Source organism: Chlorocebus sabaeus, chromosome 2 (genome assembly GCF_047675955.1).
Source record: "Chlorocebus sabaeus isolate Y175 chromosome 2, mChlSab1.0.hap1, whole genome shotgun sequence".
Lineage (NCBI taxonomy): Eukaryota > Metazoa > Chordata > Mammalia > Primates > Cercopithecidae > Chlorocebus > Chlorocebus sabaeus.
The window spans coordinates 12648873-12665384 of NC_132905.1; the positions used below are offsets into that span (position 1 = coordinate 12648873).

At 47.9% G+C, this 16512-nt stretch overlaps 1 protein-coding gene across 3 annotated transcripts in view; it reads left to right on the top strand.

Annotated features, from left to right (window-relative positions):
- NFATC2 (nuclear factor of activated T cells 2) overlaps positions 1-16512 on the top strand; it is a 171783-nt gene that overhangs the window by 83341 nt on the left and 71930 nt on the right. For all 3 annotated transcript variants that reach the window (XM_008013989.3, XM_008013972.3, XM_008013966.3), the window contains exon 5: positions 1654-1826. In XM_008013989.3, coding sequence (XP_008012180.1) covers positions 1654-1826 — 173 coding nt within the window. The remainder of the gene's footprint in view (positions 1-1653; positions 1827-16512) is intronic.

A 16512-nucleotide genomic window follows, 5' to 3' on the forward strand; every position in this document is an offset into this window, starting at 1 on the left:
GAGGGTGGTGGGTCTTCATGGAGAAGCGAGCAGGGGGCAGGTGGCAGGGATTTGGGAGAGGGAACTCTACGGAACGGATGGAAGCAGCTGTTGATGGCAATTCTCAGTCTGTGATCCATCAACCCATTGTGATTTATGTTTTAAATGTTTCTATTTTATTTTATTTTATTTTATTTTATTTTATTTTATTTTATTTATTTATTTATTTATTTTGAGACGGAGTCTCGCTCTGTCACCCAGGCTGGAGTGCGGTGGCCGGATCTCTGCTCACTGCAAGCTCCGCCTCCTGGGTTTACGCCATTCTCCTGCCTCAGCCTCCCGAGTAGCTGGGACTACAGGCGCCCGCCACCTCACCCGGCTAGTTTTTTGTATTGTTTAATAGAGACGGGGTTTCACCGTGTTAGCCAGGATGGTCTCGATCTCCTGACCTCATGATCCGCCTGCCTCGGCCTCCCATAGTGCTGGGATTACAGGCTTGAGCCACCGCGCCCGGCCTTAAATGTTTCTATTTTAAAAGCAGAATATGTAGGCCAGGCATCGTGGCTCACACCTGTAATCTCAGCACTTTGGGAGGACGAGGTGGGTGGATCACTTGGGATCAGGAATTCGAGACCAGCCTGGCCAACATGGGGAAACCCCATCTCTATTAAAAATACAAAAATTAGCTGGGTATGGTGGCAGGTGCCTGTAATCCCAGATACTCTGGAGGCTGAGGCAGGGGAATCTTTTGAACCTGATGGGGGGAGGTTGCAGTGAGCCGAGATCACACTACTGCACTCCAGCCTGGGTGACAGAGCGAGACTCTGTCTCAAAAAAAAAAAAAAAAAAAAAAAAAAAAAGTATAGTATGTCAGCATTTTCATGTGTCTTGGGAGGAAGAATACTCATGAATCTTTGTATTATGTTGCATGGGATCAGGTTAAATTTACTTATATTTAAAAAATTAATTTGACCTAGCGAGATCATTAAGTAATGATGCAGAGAGGTCCAAATTCACAAAGCTAATATGCTTGTGGCTAAAGTCTGGGAACCATTGCACACGTTTTGGAGTTTAAAAGAAACCTTTGGATGGGAAAATAAATTCAAACATACAGAAATACTGCAAGAAGTATACAAAGAACTCCTGGAATCCTGCCCCCTCGGCATTCCCAGGCGTTAACATGCTTCACCTGTGCTCCAGCACGTTCCTTCCCACCTCTCCGTTTCTTCCCGAACTGTTTGAGAGGTAGTTGCAGACTTTGCGCCCTTTTACTTTTAAATACTTCAGGGTGCATTTCCTAAGAACTAGGATGCTCTCATACACAGTCACAGTCAAGAGATTTCATGTTGATTCACTACTCTTATCTATTGAATGGTCCACAATCAGTATTCCCTAGTTACATAGAGTTTTTCAGATATTTTTCAGAGTAGAAGAGTTGGCATGAAAAATCTCCCCAGAGAAGTAATTTCACTGGGGCATTTCTCTAATTGCTTTAAGTTTGCTTTTCCCCCCATCTTGGTATACATTCCTGGCTGAAATGCTTATGTGGGTGTATTGCAGTTTTCCCCAGTGGCTGGCTGTAAAATTATTTTGGCTGCCTAAGGCGGTTTTGGGGGTGATCTTTCCTGCTCCTGAAGACAGTTGGTGACAATGGGGTTCTTAACATCCTGGCAGCATCGACTGTGCGGGGATCTTGAAGCTCAGAAACGCCGACATTGAGCTGCGGAAAGGCGAGACGGACATTGGAAGAAAGAATACGCGGGTGAGGCTGGTTTTCCGAGTTCACATCCCAGAGTCCAGTGGCAGAATCGTCTCTTTGCAGACTGCATCTAATCCCATCGAGTGCTGTAAGTTGGACCCTGGGGCCCCGTCTTTCTTCGGAAAGCGTAGGGCGCATGGGCTTTCCCTGGGAGCAGTGTATTCTGGGTGAGGTACCTGGGGTGGCCTGTGGGAATGTGTGGGACCCACAGGGTTACGCTGACCCGAGATGACCAGAGATGGAGCACATTGCAGTGTTCTTTTGCTGCTTCTATTGAGTTCTGGAAGGTTTCGTGGCCTCACGGGAAATTTAAAAATAATAGGGCCAATAAGTAACTTAAAGCTTCATTCAGAAGACTTGAGATATGTAAATATCGTTCTGGTCTTAAAGGATAGATGAATTTGGAGTGAGTTTGCTGTGCGTGGTTCCCTTTTTTCTTTTCCTTCTTTATTGTTTAAATAACAATAACAAACACAGCAGCTCTCACTCACTGAGCTTCGACTCTGCTGCTCACTGTGTTAAATGCTCAGTATGAATATTCACAGTAATCCCTGGCACTAGCTGGTGTCAGTGGGCCCATTTTACAGATGAGGAGGTAGAGTCACAAGAGGGTAAGTTGTGCACACAACCAAAGAGTGTCAGGGTTGGGATCGGAACCGGGGCTTTTGCATGCAGGAGCCATGCCCTGTCCCCCACCCACAGCCCATCTCTGCGTGTTGACTGAGCTCTATTTTGTATCTGCACTATCCCAGGGGTTGGGGATCCACAGATGAGCAGGCCACTTTCTTTGGCCTTAATGAGCTTACAGTCTGGAGGGGATAAGGACACCCAGACACATGGTTGTGTCGTTACAGAAGATTTTCAGAATCTAATATGAAGTGACCAGGATCTGCCATTTGGAAGGACACTGAGCAGAAACCTGGCACATTTCTATCAGGTTTCAAAAGAAGAAATAGCTTTGAGCTCATTCGTACGTACTTCGTACCTAGGTTTACAGTCTACCTGTACGTTAACACAGTTTTGTAGTTAATCTGTGCGATTAGATGTGACAACACTTATTATCCGCTCAGTGTTTGAAAGTTTAGGAGTTACTTTAAAAAGTATAAAGAAGAGGCCAGGTGCGGTGGCTCACACCTGTAATCCCAGCACTTTGGGTGGATCACTTGAGGTCAGGAGTTCGAGACCAGCCTGGCCAACATAGTGAAACCCCATCTCTACTAAAAATACAAAATTAGCCGGGCATGGTGGTGTGCACCTGTAATTCCAACTACTTGGGAGACTGAGGCAGGAGAATCGCTTGAATCCAGGAGGTGGAGGTTGCGGTGAGCTGAGATTGTGTCACTGCACTCCAGCCTGGGTGACAGAGTGAGACGCTGTCTCAAGAGGGGGGAAAAAAAAAAGCATAAAGAAGAAAAAAATAGGCGTTGTTCCAGAAACAAAAACTGTTTTTATTATTTTATAGTCTCTTTCTTATAACAACATTTTGTTTTATGCTCTTATAAACATGTTCCATATTAAATTATGGTTCAGGGTTTTTTGTTTTTTGTTTTTTTCCTTTTTGCTGTACATTTTACCATAACTAGGTGTCACAAATTCAACTTCCTACAGAGGCCAGGGAGGTTGTGAAAATGAAGGGGTAGGCTGGGTGGCAGACATCAGGGAATTGTGGAGATTGGGGACGTTCCTCCACCTAAATGCGCTGTTGCTACTCAACTGCAGCCAGTATTTCCACATGGGAATATAGACTCAATGTGGTCAAATGTTTTGCTTGTTTTATGTTATTGAGAAGGAGTCTTGCTCTCTCGTCCAGGTCAGACTGCCGTGGCGTGATCTCGGCTCACTGCAGCTTTTACCTTCCGGGTTCAAGTGATTCTCCTGCCTCACCCCAGCCCTCTGAGTAACTGAGATGACAGGCACCTGCTACCCTGCCTGGCTAATTTTTTGTATTTTTTAGTAGAGACGGGGTTTCACCATGTTGGCCAGGCTAGTCTCGAACTCCTGACCTCAGATTATCCACCCACCACCTCAGCCTCCCAAAGTGCTGGGATTACAGGCGTGAGCCACCTTGCCTGGCCTATTTTATTTTACTTTAAGTTCTCAGGTACGTGTATAGGATGTGCAGGTTTGTTACATAGGTAAACATGTGCCATGGTGCTTTGCTGCGTGTATCAACTGGTGCTGGAAATCATCTGGTTTTTAAAAATAAACCAAAAAATATCCTGATTTTAAAAAATGGTAAAAAATCAAAATGCTCTGTGGTCAGAAAATATCTACAGATAGCTTCTGTTAATCAGAGGAAGTCTTAAGACTAACATGCAAAGGTAAAGTGTATTTTCTGCAGAAGAGTTTGGGAAAGACTAGCCCTCATGGTGAAAAGTCAGGAAGGAGAGGATGGTCCCTTTTTTGGGAGAGCAGGCAGAACTTGGTCTTGGTTGGTCTTTGGAAGTGAATGAAGAGTCACTCTAATTTCTTTCAGCCTTTCGAGTCAAGACGTGGATCAGTCTGAATTGGTGGTGAGCTTGTTTTCTGATCTTAGAAGAGAAAGACCCAATAGTAGATAACAAGGGAAAACATGTTGAAAACCCCATTACTAGAAATATTGGAATTCCCCTACTCAGCTTAGTAGACCCCACTCCTGTCCATCAAATGCTGGTCATGATGGCTGCCCCACCAAAGTCTTGGTTTTGAACCTCTCAAGATGTTTTTGGAAGGAAACTTGCAGTGATTTGGGGGACTCTGAGCAGATAAGGTCTCCCCTTTCTGGCAAATGACTCACTTTCCAGGATGGGACTGGGGTTTGTAGCAAGGTGGGGACAGGAGCCCCTGATCCTCCCTCTCTTTGGGTTTCTCAAGGCAACTTATCTTATGTCGATTTAAGACTTTGAGGATCATCACTTAACCACATGTACCTCCAGCAAGATCTTCAGGGTGTTAGAAAGCTATTTGAACGTTGAAAATTGTTTTCTTTTCTTTTTAAAAAGGCATTTGCCTGATTCACCTGCCTTCTTTTGACAGAGAAGGAAACTGAGACTTCTTGGTAAAGTGATTCACCTGTTTTTACTTGGTAGGTAGGAAAGCCAGTCTCCAACTTTCTGGTTCTATGAAATCCCTTCTTCTTTTGGTTCCCATAACCCACCCTCTCTTGCAATACCAAGCTGAGCTACCAGCTGGCCACTCTAGTTCTCACTAATAATTTTCTGTCATTTTAATTTACTTCTTTGTTCTGTTTCCCTAGACCAGTGCCTAGTAGGTCCATAAATATTTATTGACGGCTTACTGTATAATCCATAGGGAGGTAGTCAGTAAATACATATTAGCAATTAGTAACATGGGCTGGCAGAGTATTGTAAAATAAATTGTTACTAATGACAGTATACCCTTAGACAGTGTATACTGACTAAGCGAGAGTCTCCAATGACAGGGAGAGTGAGTTGGTGAGAAAAACACTTCATAGGCTGGTACTTATTTGCAAGGCTAACTTATTTACTTTGGAGATGCGTTTTATGTACTGTCTTAGGGATGAAGGGTAAGTTCTCCGATGCTAGCAGAAACAACATGAGCAAACTACTAGAGACTGCTCTTTGGAAGGTGGGAGTGATTTGCTAGAAGTGCAGGTGCCTTATGTTTATTTGCTTGCCAGCTGGCCAGAGCTGCAATCTCACTTTTGCACACTGGCACCCTCATGTTTGCAGTCTTCTGTTTCCACTAGGGCTTTAGCATTGCCGAGGAGATCCTTCCAACTTCCCCCACTGCTCCTTTCCTTATTCTCAGGAAGACTGACCTGACCCTTCTCCAGTCTTCCAACCTCTCAATGCTGCCCCGACCCCTTCCCACTCCATGTAGATAACCGCACCTCCCACTTCTCTGGAGTATGGAAGAGGTCAGAGGGATCACCCCCGTCTTCCCCAACAACAAGACTATCCATGATAGACAGCGGCTACTGGGGCCTGCCCTCCCTTCTCCACTTGGCACGGAGCAGTTCCCCTTCTCCTGCTCAGCCTCATTCCCCGCCTGAGCCCAGCCTTCTTGGTGTTGTCAGCTTCAACTCCAGTTTCCCTGTAGGGGTAGAGCTGGCGCCTGCTTCCCTCTTATGTTAGTTTCCTAGGCTGTCATAACCAATTACTGCAAACCAGGTGGCTTGAAACAACAGAAATGTATTCTCTCACTGTTTTGGAGGCCAGAAGTCTAAAATCAAGGTGTTGGCAGGGTTGGTTCCCGCTGGAGACGCAGGGGAGAAACCACCGGTGCCATCCCCGCCAGCTTTTGGTGCCTGCTGGTCTCCCTGGCCTTCCTTGGCTTGTGGCTGCATTGCTCCAGTCTCTGCCTCTGTCTGCACACGGGCGTTTTCTGGGTCTCTCTGTGTGTCTTTTTCTGTTACTTATGAGGATGCACTTATTTGGTTTATACCTAATCCAGGGTGATCTCATCTCCATTATTACGTTAATTATATCCGCAAAGACCCTGGTTCCAAATAAGGTACATTCTGAGCTTGTGGGTGGATGGTTTGCAGGGAGGAGGAGTCGGGTAGGGAGTACTATGTAACCCACTACACTTCCTCAACTGCATTTCTTGCTTCCCTTCCTATCTGCTCCTCAGTTCCCAAATGCATTGGGATCTTTCCCTGACTTTTTGGCTTTTGCACACTGTCACCTCCACCCAGAACATAGGTTCTCAAGCTTGACTGTATGCTAGAATTACCTGGGAGTTGTATTAAAAAAATACTGATGCCCAGCCAGGCTCAGTGGCTCACGTCTGTAATCTCAGCGCTTTGGGAGGTTGAAGCTAGAGGATTGCTTGAGCTCAGGAGTTGGAGACCAGCCTGACCAATATGGTGAAAACCCATCTCTACAAAAACAATTAGCCAGGCGTGCTGGTGCGTGCCTGTAGTCCCAGCTGAGGCCTGAGGTGGAGGATTGCTTGGACCCAGGAGGTCGAGGCTGCAGTGAGCCAAGATTGCACCACTACACTCCAGCTTGGGTGACAAAGTTAGATGCTGTTTCAGAAAAGAAAAAAAAAAATTACCGATGTCCTGGTCCCACCCCGGAGACTCTGATTTGGTTGTCAGGATGTGGCCTGGCCATGGGGGCTTTCAGAGCTCTCCCAGTGATTCTGATGTGGGGTAGACTTTGAGGTGCTTATCTGGAGCCCACCCCTCCCTACCCTCCAGTGGCTTGGCTAACCCCTCCTCCTCCAAGGCCTCTGTTTAGACGGCTCCTCAAGGAGGAAGCATTCCCTGACCCCACACGGTATGGGGTCCCCCACTTTGTGCTCTGACAGCCCCATTTACTTGTCAGTCTCTGTCCTATAAAGACTGAACCAGGCAATGTTTACCAGGGCTCGGCACATAGTGACTATCTCCAGACTGTATTTCCACACTGCCCGGTGGGGTAGAAAAGGCTGCAATGAGATAGGAGACGTCCACAGGCACACACCTGGCCCTGAGATAACTTAACAGAACCTCTCCAGCCATGTCTGCAGGCCCAGCCATGTCTCCAGGCCCAGCCATGTCTGCAGGCAGTTCCGCCCAAGCCACCATGACTCTCTCCCTGCCCAGCAGATGGGCCTCTCTGCCCAGTGTATTTCAGAAAACATGTAAAGCAATTTCACACAAAGCCCTGCCAGCTCAGGGCACAGAATGTAAATTCACTTTGCTCATTTTGCGGAGTGGGTATGGGGTGTGGGTTAGAAAATGGATTTTCTCACATGCTGTTTTCCCTCTCTGCCTCTCTTTGTGACATATATATTTTTTATGGAGGTATAATTAAAGTAGATCGCACAGATTGTAAGCGTTCAGTGATTTTTGACAATCGCATATACCCACGTAACCACCACTCAAGACAGCACTTTCTTCACTCCTGAACGTTCCCATGTCCCTTCAGCCAAGGCCTCCTCCTCAAGCCCACACACAGAGGCAGCCGCTGTTCTGATTTCTATCACGGTTGATTAATCTTCCCTGTTCTAGAACTTTATAGAATGGAATTAATACAGTGTGTACCCTTCTGGGTCTGGCTGTTTTTGCTCAGCATGTTATTTTTGAGATCTGTCACTGCTGTGGAGTGATTCAGTAGTGCATTCCTATTTATTGCTGAGCACTATTCAATTGCATGAATATAACAATTGTTTATTTACCATTGATAGACATTCGGTCTGTTCCCAGGGCTTGGGTTTATGGATAAGGCTACTATGAACATTCCTATTCAAGTCCTTTTGTGGGCAAATGCTTTCATTTCTCTTGGGTAAATGACCTAGGAATGGACTTGGATGTGTATGTTTTTATTTACGTATTTTCAACATCACATTCCACTCTGAACAAGGATGTATGAGGGTTCCAGTTGCTCTGCATCTTCGCCAATATTTGGTATTGTGAGTCTTTTAAATTTTAACCCTTCTAATGAGTGTGAAATAGGATCTCATTGTGGTTTTAATGTGCATTTCCCTAATGACTACTGATTCAGATGCTTGTTGGCTATCTATGTATCTTCTATTTTTTTATTTTTTATTTTTTTGAGACGGAATCTCACTCTTGTCCCCCAGGCTGGAGTGCAATGGCATGATCTCAGCTCACTGCAACCTCTGCCTCCCAGCTTCAAGTGATTCTTCTGCCTCAGCCTCTGGAGTAGCTGGGATTACAGTTGCCCGCCACCATGCCCGGCTAATTTTTGTATTTTTAGTAGAGATGGGGTTTCACCATGTTGGCCAGGCTGGTCTCGAGCTCCTGACCTCAGGTCATCCACCTGCTTCCACCTCCCAAAGTGTTGGGATTACAGGCGTGAGCCACCGTGCCTGGCCTATGTATCTTCTTTGGTAAAGTGTCTGTTCAACTATTTGCCCATTTTTAACTGGGTTATTCATGTTTTTGTTGTTAATATGCATCAGTTCTTTATATATTCTGGACATAAGTCTTTTGTCAGATTTGTGTATATTTTTCCCCTATCTGTGGCTTTCCTGTTTATTTTCAGGTAGTGTCTTGTGCCTTTTTTTTTTTTTTTAAGACAAAGTCTCACTCTCGTGGCTCAGGCTGGAGTGCAATGGCACTCAGCCTCCCAAAGTGCTGGGATTACAGGCCTGACCTGCCACGCCCAGCTGTGATTTCTATTTTAATATTCATTTAGCACACAGCCTAGCACATAGTAGGTGCTAATCAATACTTGAAGGCAGAATGAAGGAAGAAAGAAGATGAGAGGGACAGAACAGGGAAGAGGTGTAGAGAAATGAACAGTTATTAATCACCTACTGTGTGTCAAGCACCTTCTGTATTGTGGCTGAATCAGTATGAGAAGAGGCTGGAAAAACTGTAGCATGGAGAAGTGAACTTGCCTGCGGCCATCCAGCTAGTGAGGGGCAAGCCAGCGGTGACATCGCATCCCACTGAGCCTCGGGGCATCAAGGCTGAGCTACATATTGGGTGATAGATTAATATGGGCCAGAAACCCAAAGGGTGGTATCATCTCATTATAAATCAGAGACCAGCTCAGGGGCCTCCAGGGGGCTGTGGGCACCTGTCCACCCACCCCCCACCCCCCAATCCCCCCACCACACCTGGCACTAGATTGCCTCCCTCAAGATCCTATAGTGGTAAATCTTGGATGAAACTGGAGCATTGGACAGAGAGCAGGTTGGCCAGGCCTTCGTCAGCCTCTACTCTCCAAGACAAATGACCAAGAAGCCCTATTTCAGAAGCGCCAGAAAGTCGCATGATGGGGAGAAGCAGTTTAGAGTGGCGGTTAGGAGTGTGGGCTCTGGAGCAGGTGGCTTGGGTTCAAATCCTGCCTCTGCCACTTACTGGCCACTTACTGGCTACTTAGTCCTGGCAAGGTTACTTAAATACTCTATGCCTCACTTTCCCTATCTGTAAAATGGGAAGAATAATAGTACCTCCCTCGCGGTGGTGGTTCAATGCGTGTGTGTCTCACACAGGAAGTGCCAGACGTGATCCTACAGCGTAACTCAAGTGCCTCCTTTGTGGTGGCCCAGTGTGGACGGATCTCATTGTCTTGCCTGCAGCCCTCACGTAGCTCTGTAAAGCAGGCTTTACGTACGTCTGGCTGCCACCCTGTCACTGCAGGAGTCTGAAACCCAGGAAGCAGTAGGCTGGTGTGAGAGTCGAGCAAACATTCATTGTTTCAGGTGAGCAGACAGCCTGTAACACACCCTGCTGCTGGGAAGGAACCCCGATAGTTATCTGGCCCAGTGGGGTGGGCCGGCTGATGAGTGAGTGGAGGAAAGTTGTTTTTTTTGGAGAGCCCAGGATTGGGGTGGCTTCTGTGCTGATTGAAATAGTTACCTGCCCAGCCCTTTACTGGGCTAGTTATGAGGGAGCTGGGAAGGCAGAGGGCCCTTCTGAACACCTACGGTGTGCCCACAAATGCACTGAGGTTAACTCATTTCCATCCTCATCATAACCTCAGAAGGCCCATCTTAAATGCTTGCTCAGTTCATTTGTTCAGAAGCATTTGATTACATGCCAGTGATGGAGGCACAGAAAAGCACCCTTGCAGGGTGTGGGCGCCTGCAGGCTGAGGCTCCGAAAGATGAGTGACTTGCTACAGTCCCACGGCTGGCAAGGCAGGGGCAGAGCCTGGGGTTCAAGCTGTGCTCTTTTCTCTGTCCGGGCTGCCTGGGTTCCTCAGTGATCCAGAGTTCATCAGGTTAGGGGCTGGTGAGCTCTGGATCACTGGGAATATTCTGAAGAGGGTGCCTGTTGGTACATTGGAATGGAGAGTAATGATCCGATCGGAGGAGAGAAAGCAGCTCCTACTCTCCCTGATGTGCTGCGGAGCGGATGAGCTAGGCAAGTCTCACAGGAGGGCCCTACCGCTGCATTTCTCCATATGAGAAAGCTGAAGCCGAGGCCGCCCCACCGAGGCCCACAGCTAGAGCTTCGTCACTCACTGTGCGTCCCATGCATTTGCACACATCATACCCCACTCCCTTGCCGTGGACCTTAGTGGTTCCCTCAAAGAGGTGAGCCCCACACTAAGGGAGATTTTGGTTCCCCTCCACTTTCCCACTTCCCAGGGAAGACCCAGGGAACAGCCAGAGTGGAGGCTGGGGGGCCTGTCTGCTGGCCCTGCTCACAGCCTCTCCCGGGAGATGCCTGAGTCAGCAGCACATTCTGGGCCAAGCCAGGCCCAGCCAGACCAGGCTCACGGCCAAGGATGGGGCCTGATACAGAGAGACAAGATGGGCTTACAGCAACTGGAGCGCCGAGGCCAGGGTTGCTCCGTGCTCGGGCCAGAACGATGACCAGTAGGAGAAACTTTCTTGCCTGGGCTGGCCGGTGTCTTTCCCACGAAGTCCTCCATTTCACTGCAGAGTGACCTGTGGGGTAGTGGAATCCCACAGTGTAGGTCCAAATTCTGCCTCTCCATTCGCTGTGAGCTCCCGAGCTTATTCCTTCTCTGGGAGGATCAGTATCTTCTACTCTAAAATGGGAGTGATTCCTGCTTTGTGGTCTCATGAAGTTTAGCAATAAAAATAAACACAACTAACATTCACTGAGTCCTGATGAGATACCATGCAGTCCCCTGGATTAGCTCATTTAATCTGCAGGCAGCCCAGTGTGGTTAGTGCTGTGATATTCCCATTTTATAGATGAAAAACAGAGGCAAAGAAATTAAGTGTCTTGCTCAAAGTCCCAACATTAGAATGTTACTTTTATCTGAACCCTAAGTTGCTTCATGGTGTGGGTGTTTTAGAATATTTTTAAAAATGTGTATATGATGTGCCTGCAATCTGTAGTCTTTATTGCATTTGTAATCGTCTGCTGTTACTTTTTATTTTTTTCAGACAGAGTCTCTCTCTGTCACCCAGGCTAGAGGACAGGGGCGCAATCTCAACTCACTGCAACCTCTGCCTCCCAGGTTCAAGCAGTTCTCCTACCTCAGCCTCCCGAGTGACTGGGATTACAGGTGCATGCCACCATGCCCAGCTATTTTTTTTTTTTTTTTTTTTGTATTAGTAGAGATGGGGTTTCATCATGTTGACCAGGCTGGTCTCAAACTCCTGACCTCAGGTGATCTGCCAGCCTCAGCCTCCCAAAGTGCTGGGATTACAGGCATGAGTCATCCCGCCCGGCCTGTTAATTTTTAAATTTAAACTTATTTTTATTGTTGAGACAGAGTCTTGTTCTGTCACCCAGGCTGGAGGGCAGTGGTGCAATCTCAACTCGCTGCAGCCTCCACCTCCCAGGTCAAGCAATTCTCTTGCCTCAGCCTCCCAAGTAGCTGGGATTACAGGCACGCACCACCACGCCCAGCTAACTTTTTTTGTAGCTTTAGTAGAGATGGGGTTTCACCATGTTGGCCAGGCTGGTCTCGAACTTCTGACCTCAAGTGATCTGCCCACCTTGGCCTCCCAAAGTGCTGGGATTACAGGGGTAAGCCACCATGCCCAGCCTGTTCACTGTTATTAACAGAACCTGCCCTCTCTGCAGGAGCGAATTTCTCTAACCAGTCTCTCCTGAGGTTCTTGGATAGATCATAATTCTTGGCCACCCAGCTTGATGTCAAATTTCAGATAGTCGGGCAATAACATCCCATTTCCAGGCCCACTTGGGCTGATGTGGGGGACCCTGTGTTGGTATAAGTTTTCTTCGCTGAACCTTTGCAGTGGCCTCTGCTGTGCCGCAGGTGGGCACTGTTGCAAGAGAAAGTAAACACCCAAACTGGTTAAACCAACAGCGTCCCGTTGATTCAGAGCTCGTAAAATACAAGAGCCCCCTGAGCCACTTTATGACGTGCCAGAATCCAGGGGCAGGAGGGAAGCCTGGGGAAGTCCCTTTGCAGGGGCCACCCTGAAGCTTAAGCTGGAGCAGAGGTCAAGACTTCACCCGCAGGCCTGAGCCAGGCCCTCAAAGATGACTTTAAAAGAAAGGTGCCTGGTTTGGTTGGAAAACTGCAGGCTGTGCGGTTTGGATTGTCTGCAATCTCAGAAATGAATGGGAGAAAGGGGGGCTGATGAGGAGGGTGGGCGCAAGCCTGGGAGGCCCACTGGGCTTCCTGAGAGCCCTCCCAGCCACCCTGGACCTGTCACCCTATTTAGCAGCCATAGGTGATAAGGAGGTTGCATCAGAGAGCAATAGAGAAGTAGAGCTCAGGAGGGTAATTTGGGCTGCTGTGCGCTGGCTTCAGTTCCTCTTTCAAAAGCTAATGACTTTGCCTCTGGGTTCTCTGAAGACTGGGACCTGCCCCGGAGGAGTTCCCCGTCCTCAGGTGGCCCCTTAAGTGTGGAACTTGGCTCTTAAGCAAATGTGCGTGACAAGTCACCCAGAAAGATTGTTAAAATGCAAATGTCTGGCTTCTGCCCAAGAGATTGGGGCACCGTGGGTGAGGGATGTGGACTGGTCATCTGCATTTTCATCTAGCACCTTCTGACCTTGTGTTGGTGGGGGAAGGTTTTGCTACAGGTGACCTGGGAGCCACACTTTGAGAAACACTGGCCATCGGGGTCAAGAAACCTGAGCCGGGCGTAGTGGCTCATGCCTATGATCCCAGCACTTTGGGAGGCCGAGGCGTGTGGATCGCCAGAGCTCAGGTGTTTGAGATCAGCCTAGGCAACATGGCAATATCCAGTCTCTATTAAAAAAGAAAAAAAGAAGAAACCTGGGTTATGGGGCCGGGCGCAGTGGCTCAAGCCTGTAATCCCAGCACTTTGGGAGGCCGAGACAGGCGGATCACGAGGTCAGGAGATCGAGACCATCCTGGCTAACACGGTGAAACCCCATCTCTACTAAAAATACAAAAAACTAGCCGGGCGAGGTGGCGGGCGCCTGTAGTCCCAGCTACTCCGGAGGCTGAGGCAGGAGAATGGCGTAAACCCGGGAGGCGGAGCTTGCAGTGAGCTGAGATCTGGCCACTGCAGTCCAGCCCGGGCTACAGAGCAAGACTCCGTCTCAAAAAAAAAAAAAAAAAAAAAAGAAACCTGGGTTATGGCTCAGGATTCACCCAGAACAGCAGTGACCACAGAGATGACCTGTGTACACACATGCATGTGTTTGGTACAAATATGGTAAAATATATAAGACAACAATGTCTGTGGCTGGCACATACAGCCTCTCAGAAGCTACAGCTTTCAGTGTTGCTAACCTTGCTGACCCGTGTTTATTAAGCCAGACGCGCTTTTGATGAACTTGTTTAATCCTCATAATAACCTGTGAAGTGGGACTATGAACAGCCCCATTTTACAGATGGGGAGACTGAGGCTCAGAGCTGTGAAAACCGCTACAAGGATCACCCACGGGGGTGTCCAACACTATAGCCTTCACCAAGAGCAGGTGCTGCCCTTCACTGAAGCCGAGCTCTGAGCATCTGTCCTCTCCTTTCTAGATGGGAGTAACAGTGTCTTCCTTGCTGTAGGGCTATGATTTAAGGGTTTAAACAAATAAACATGTTTTGAAAATAACTTAGCAAGAAAAAGAGGGGCATTTTTGAAAGTCAACGATAGCAAAGACTATCCTGTCTCATGCTGTTACTGTGTGCTAAGCGGGGGCCGTTTTGCTTTCTATAGGGTATTTTCTCCTATTGTGGTAAAATACGCATAAAATTTACCCTTTTAGCTATTTTAAAGCATACAATTCAGTGCGTGAAGTACATTCACAATATTGTGCAACTGCCACTACCCTGTAGTTGCAGAACTTTTTTTTTTTTGAGACGAAGTCTTGCTTTGTTGTCCAGCCTGGAGTATAGTAGCACGATCTCGGCTCACTGCAACTTCCGCCTCCTGGGTTCAAGTGATTCTCCCATCTCTGCCACCTGAGTAGCCGGGATTACAGGTACATGCTACCAGGCCAGGTCAATTTTTGTATTTTTTAGTAGAGATGGGGTTTAACCATATTGGTCAGGCTGGCCTCGAACTTCTGACCTCAGGTGAGCCACCTGCCTCAGCCTCCCAAAGTGCTAGGATTACAGGCGTGAGACACTGCACCCGACCAAACTTTATCATTTTTGCTTATGAGGAAACTGAGGCACAGAGAGCTGCCACTCGAAGGCCATGCAGCTAGTAAACTATGAAGATAGAACTTGAACCTGGACAGAGTGACATCAGGCTGAGAAAACCCCATCTGGCCTGCAGAACTTTTTTTTTTATCACCAGAGAAAGAAACGCCTCCTATATTAGCAGCCACTGCCCAGTTTCCACCCCCAGCAAGCCCCGATCTGCTCTCCGTCTCTGCGTTTGCCCATTCAGGCCAATTGACATAAATGGGATCACATGCCATTTGTCCTTTTGTGTCTGGTTCCTTTTACTTCGCCTCATGGTTTCAATGTCATGGCATGGGAGAGCACTGCATTGCTTTTCGTGGCTGAGTAATATTCTGCATGGATATACCACGCTTTGTTTATCCATGTATCCATGGATGACCATTTGGGTTGATATTTGATATTTTACCATCTATGTACTAACTGCGTCCATATATTCATATGCAGGGTCTTGATGAGGGCAGGTACTGTTATGACTTCACAGAGGAGGCATCTGTAACTCAGAGAGGTGAAGTGACTTGCCCAGGGTCACAGAGCAGGGATGGCAGATGCAGGACTCAAAACCATGGCTTTCTGACCCCAGAGCCCGAGCAGCAGTTAATGATGTATTCTCTTGCAGCTCCCAGAGGCCTGCATTGCCCTGTAGTGATGGTACCACAGATCAAACCTGGCTGTGGCCTCTTGGAATCATTTGAAGATTGTTTCTGTTTTTGAGACAAAGTCTCGCTGTGTCGCCAGGCTGGAGTGCGGTGGCATGATCTCGGCTCACTGCAACCTCCACCTCCCCGGTTCAATTCTTCTGCCTCAGCCTCCCGAGGAGCTGGGACTACAGATGCGCGCCACCACACCCAGCTAATTTTTTTTTTTTTTTTGCAGTTTTGGTAGAGATGGGGCTTCACCATGTTGGCCAGGATGGTCTTTATTTCCTGACCTCGTGATCTGCCTGCCTCAGCCTCCCAAAGTGCTGGGATTACAGGCATGAACCACTGTACCTGGCTTGAAGATTTTTTTTTTTTTTTTTAAAGATAAGAACGATGCTCGTGTCCTCATCCTCAGATCATTTAAGTCAGAATCTCTAGAACAGCTGTTCTCAACCAGGGATGATTTTGCACCCCTCTTCCCCAGGGGATATCCAGCCTTGTCTGGAGACAGTCTTGGTTGTCACAACCGGGGGGTGGGGTGCTCCTTGCATCTGAAAGGTAGAACCCAGGGATGCTGGTAAAACATTGTACAATGCCCAGGACACCCCTTGCCTGCTAGCAACAAAGAATGATCCAGCTCCAAATGGCAATGGTGTCAAGGTTGAGAAACCTTGCTTTAGAATTGGACCCTGGGCCGGACACGGTGGCTCATGTCTATAATCCCAGCACTTTGGGAGGCCGAGGCAGGCAGATCGCTTGAGCCCAGGAGTTCAAGACAAGCCTCAGCAACATGGCAAAACCCTGTCTCTACAAAAATAAGTAGGATGTGGTGGCACACACCTGTAATGCCAGGTACTCGGGAGGCTGGGGTGGGAGGATCACTTGAGCCCAGGAGGTGGAGGCTGCAGTGAGCCGTGATGCCACCACTGTACTCCTGCCTGGGTGGCAGAGTGAGAGCGTGTTTCACAACAAAAAAAAAAAAAAAAAAAAAGGGGAGGGTGTGGGTGTCAGTATTTTTAACTTCCCATTCGAATTGGCCAGGGCTAAACAGAGCTTCTCAAACGTGATAGTGCACAGGAATCACATGGGCTCCTTGTAAAACTGCAGATCTGGGCTCCGTAGGTCTGGGGTGGGGCCTGAGGTGTACTGCGTGTCT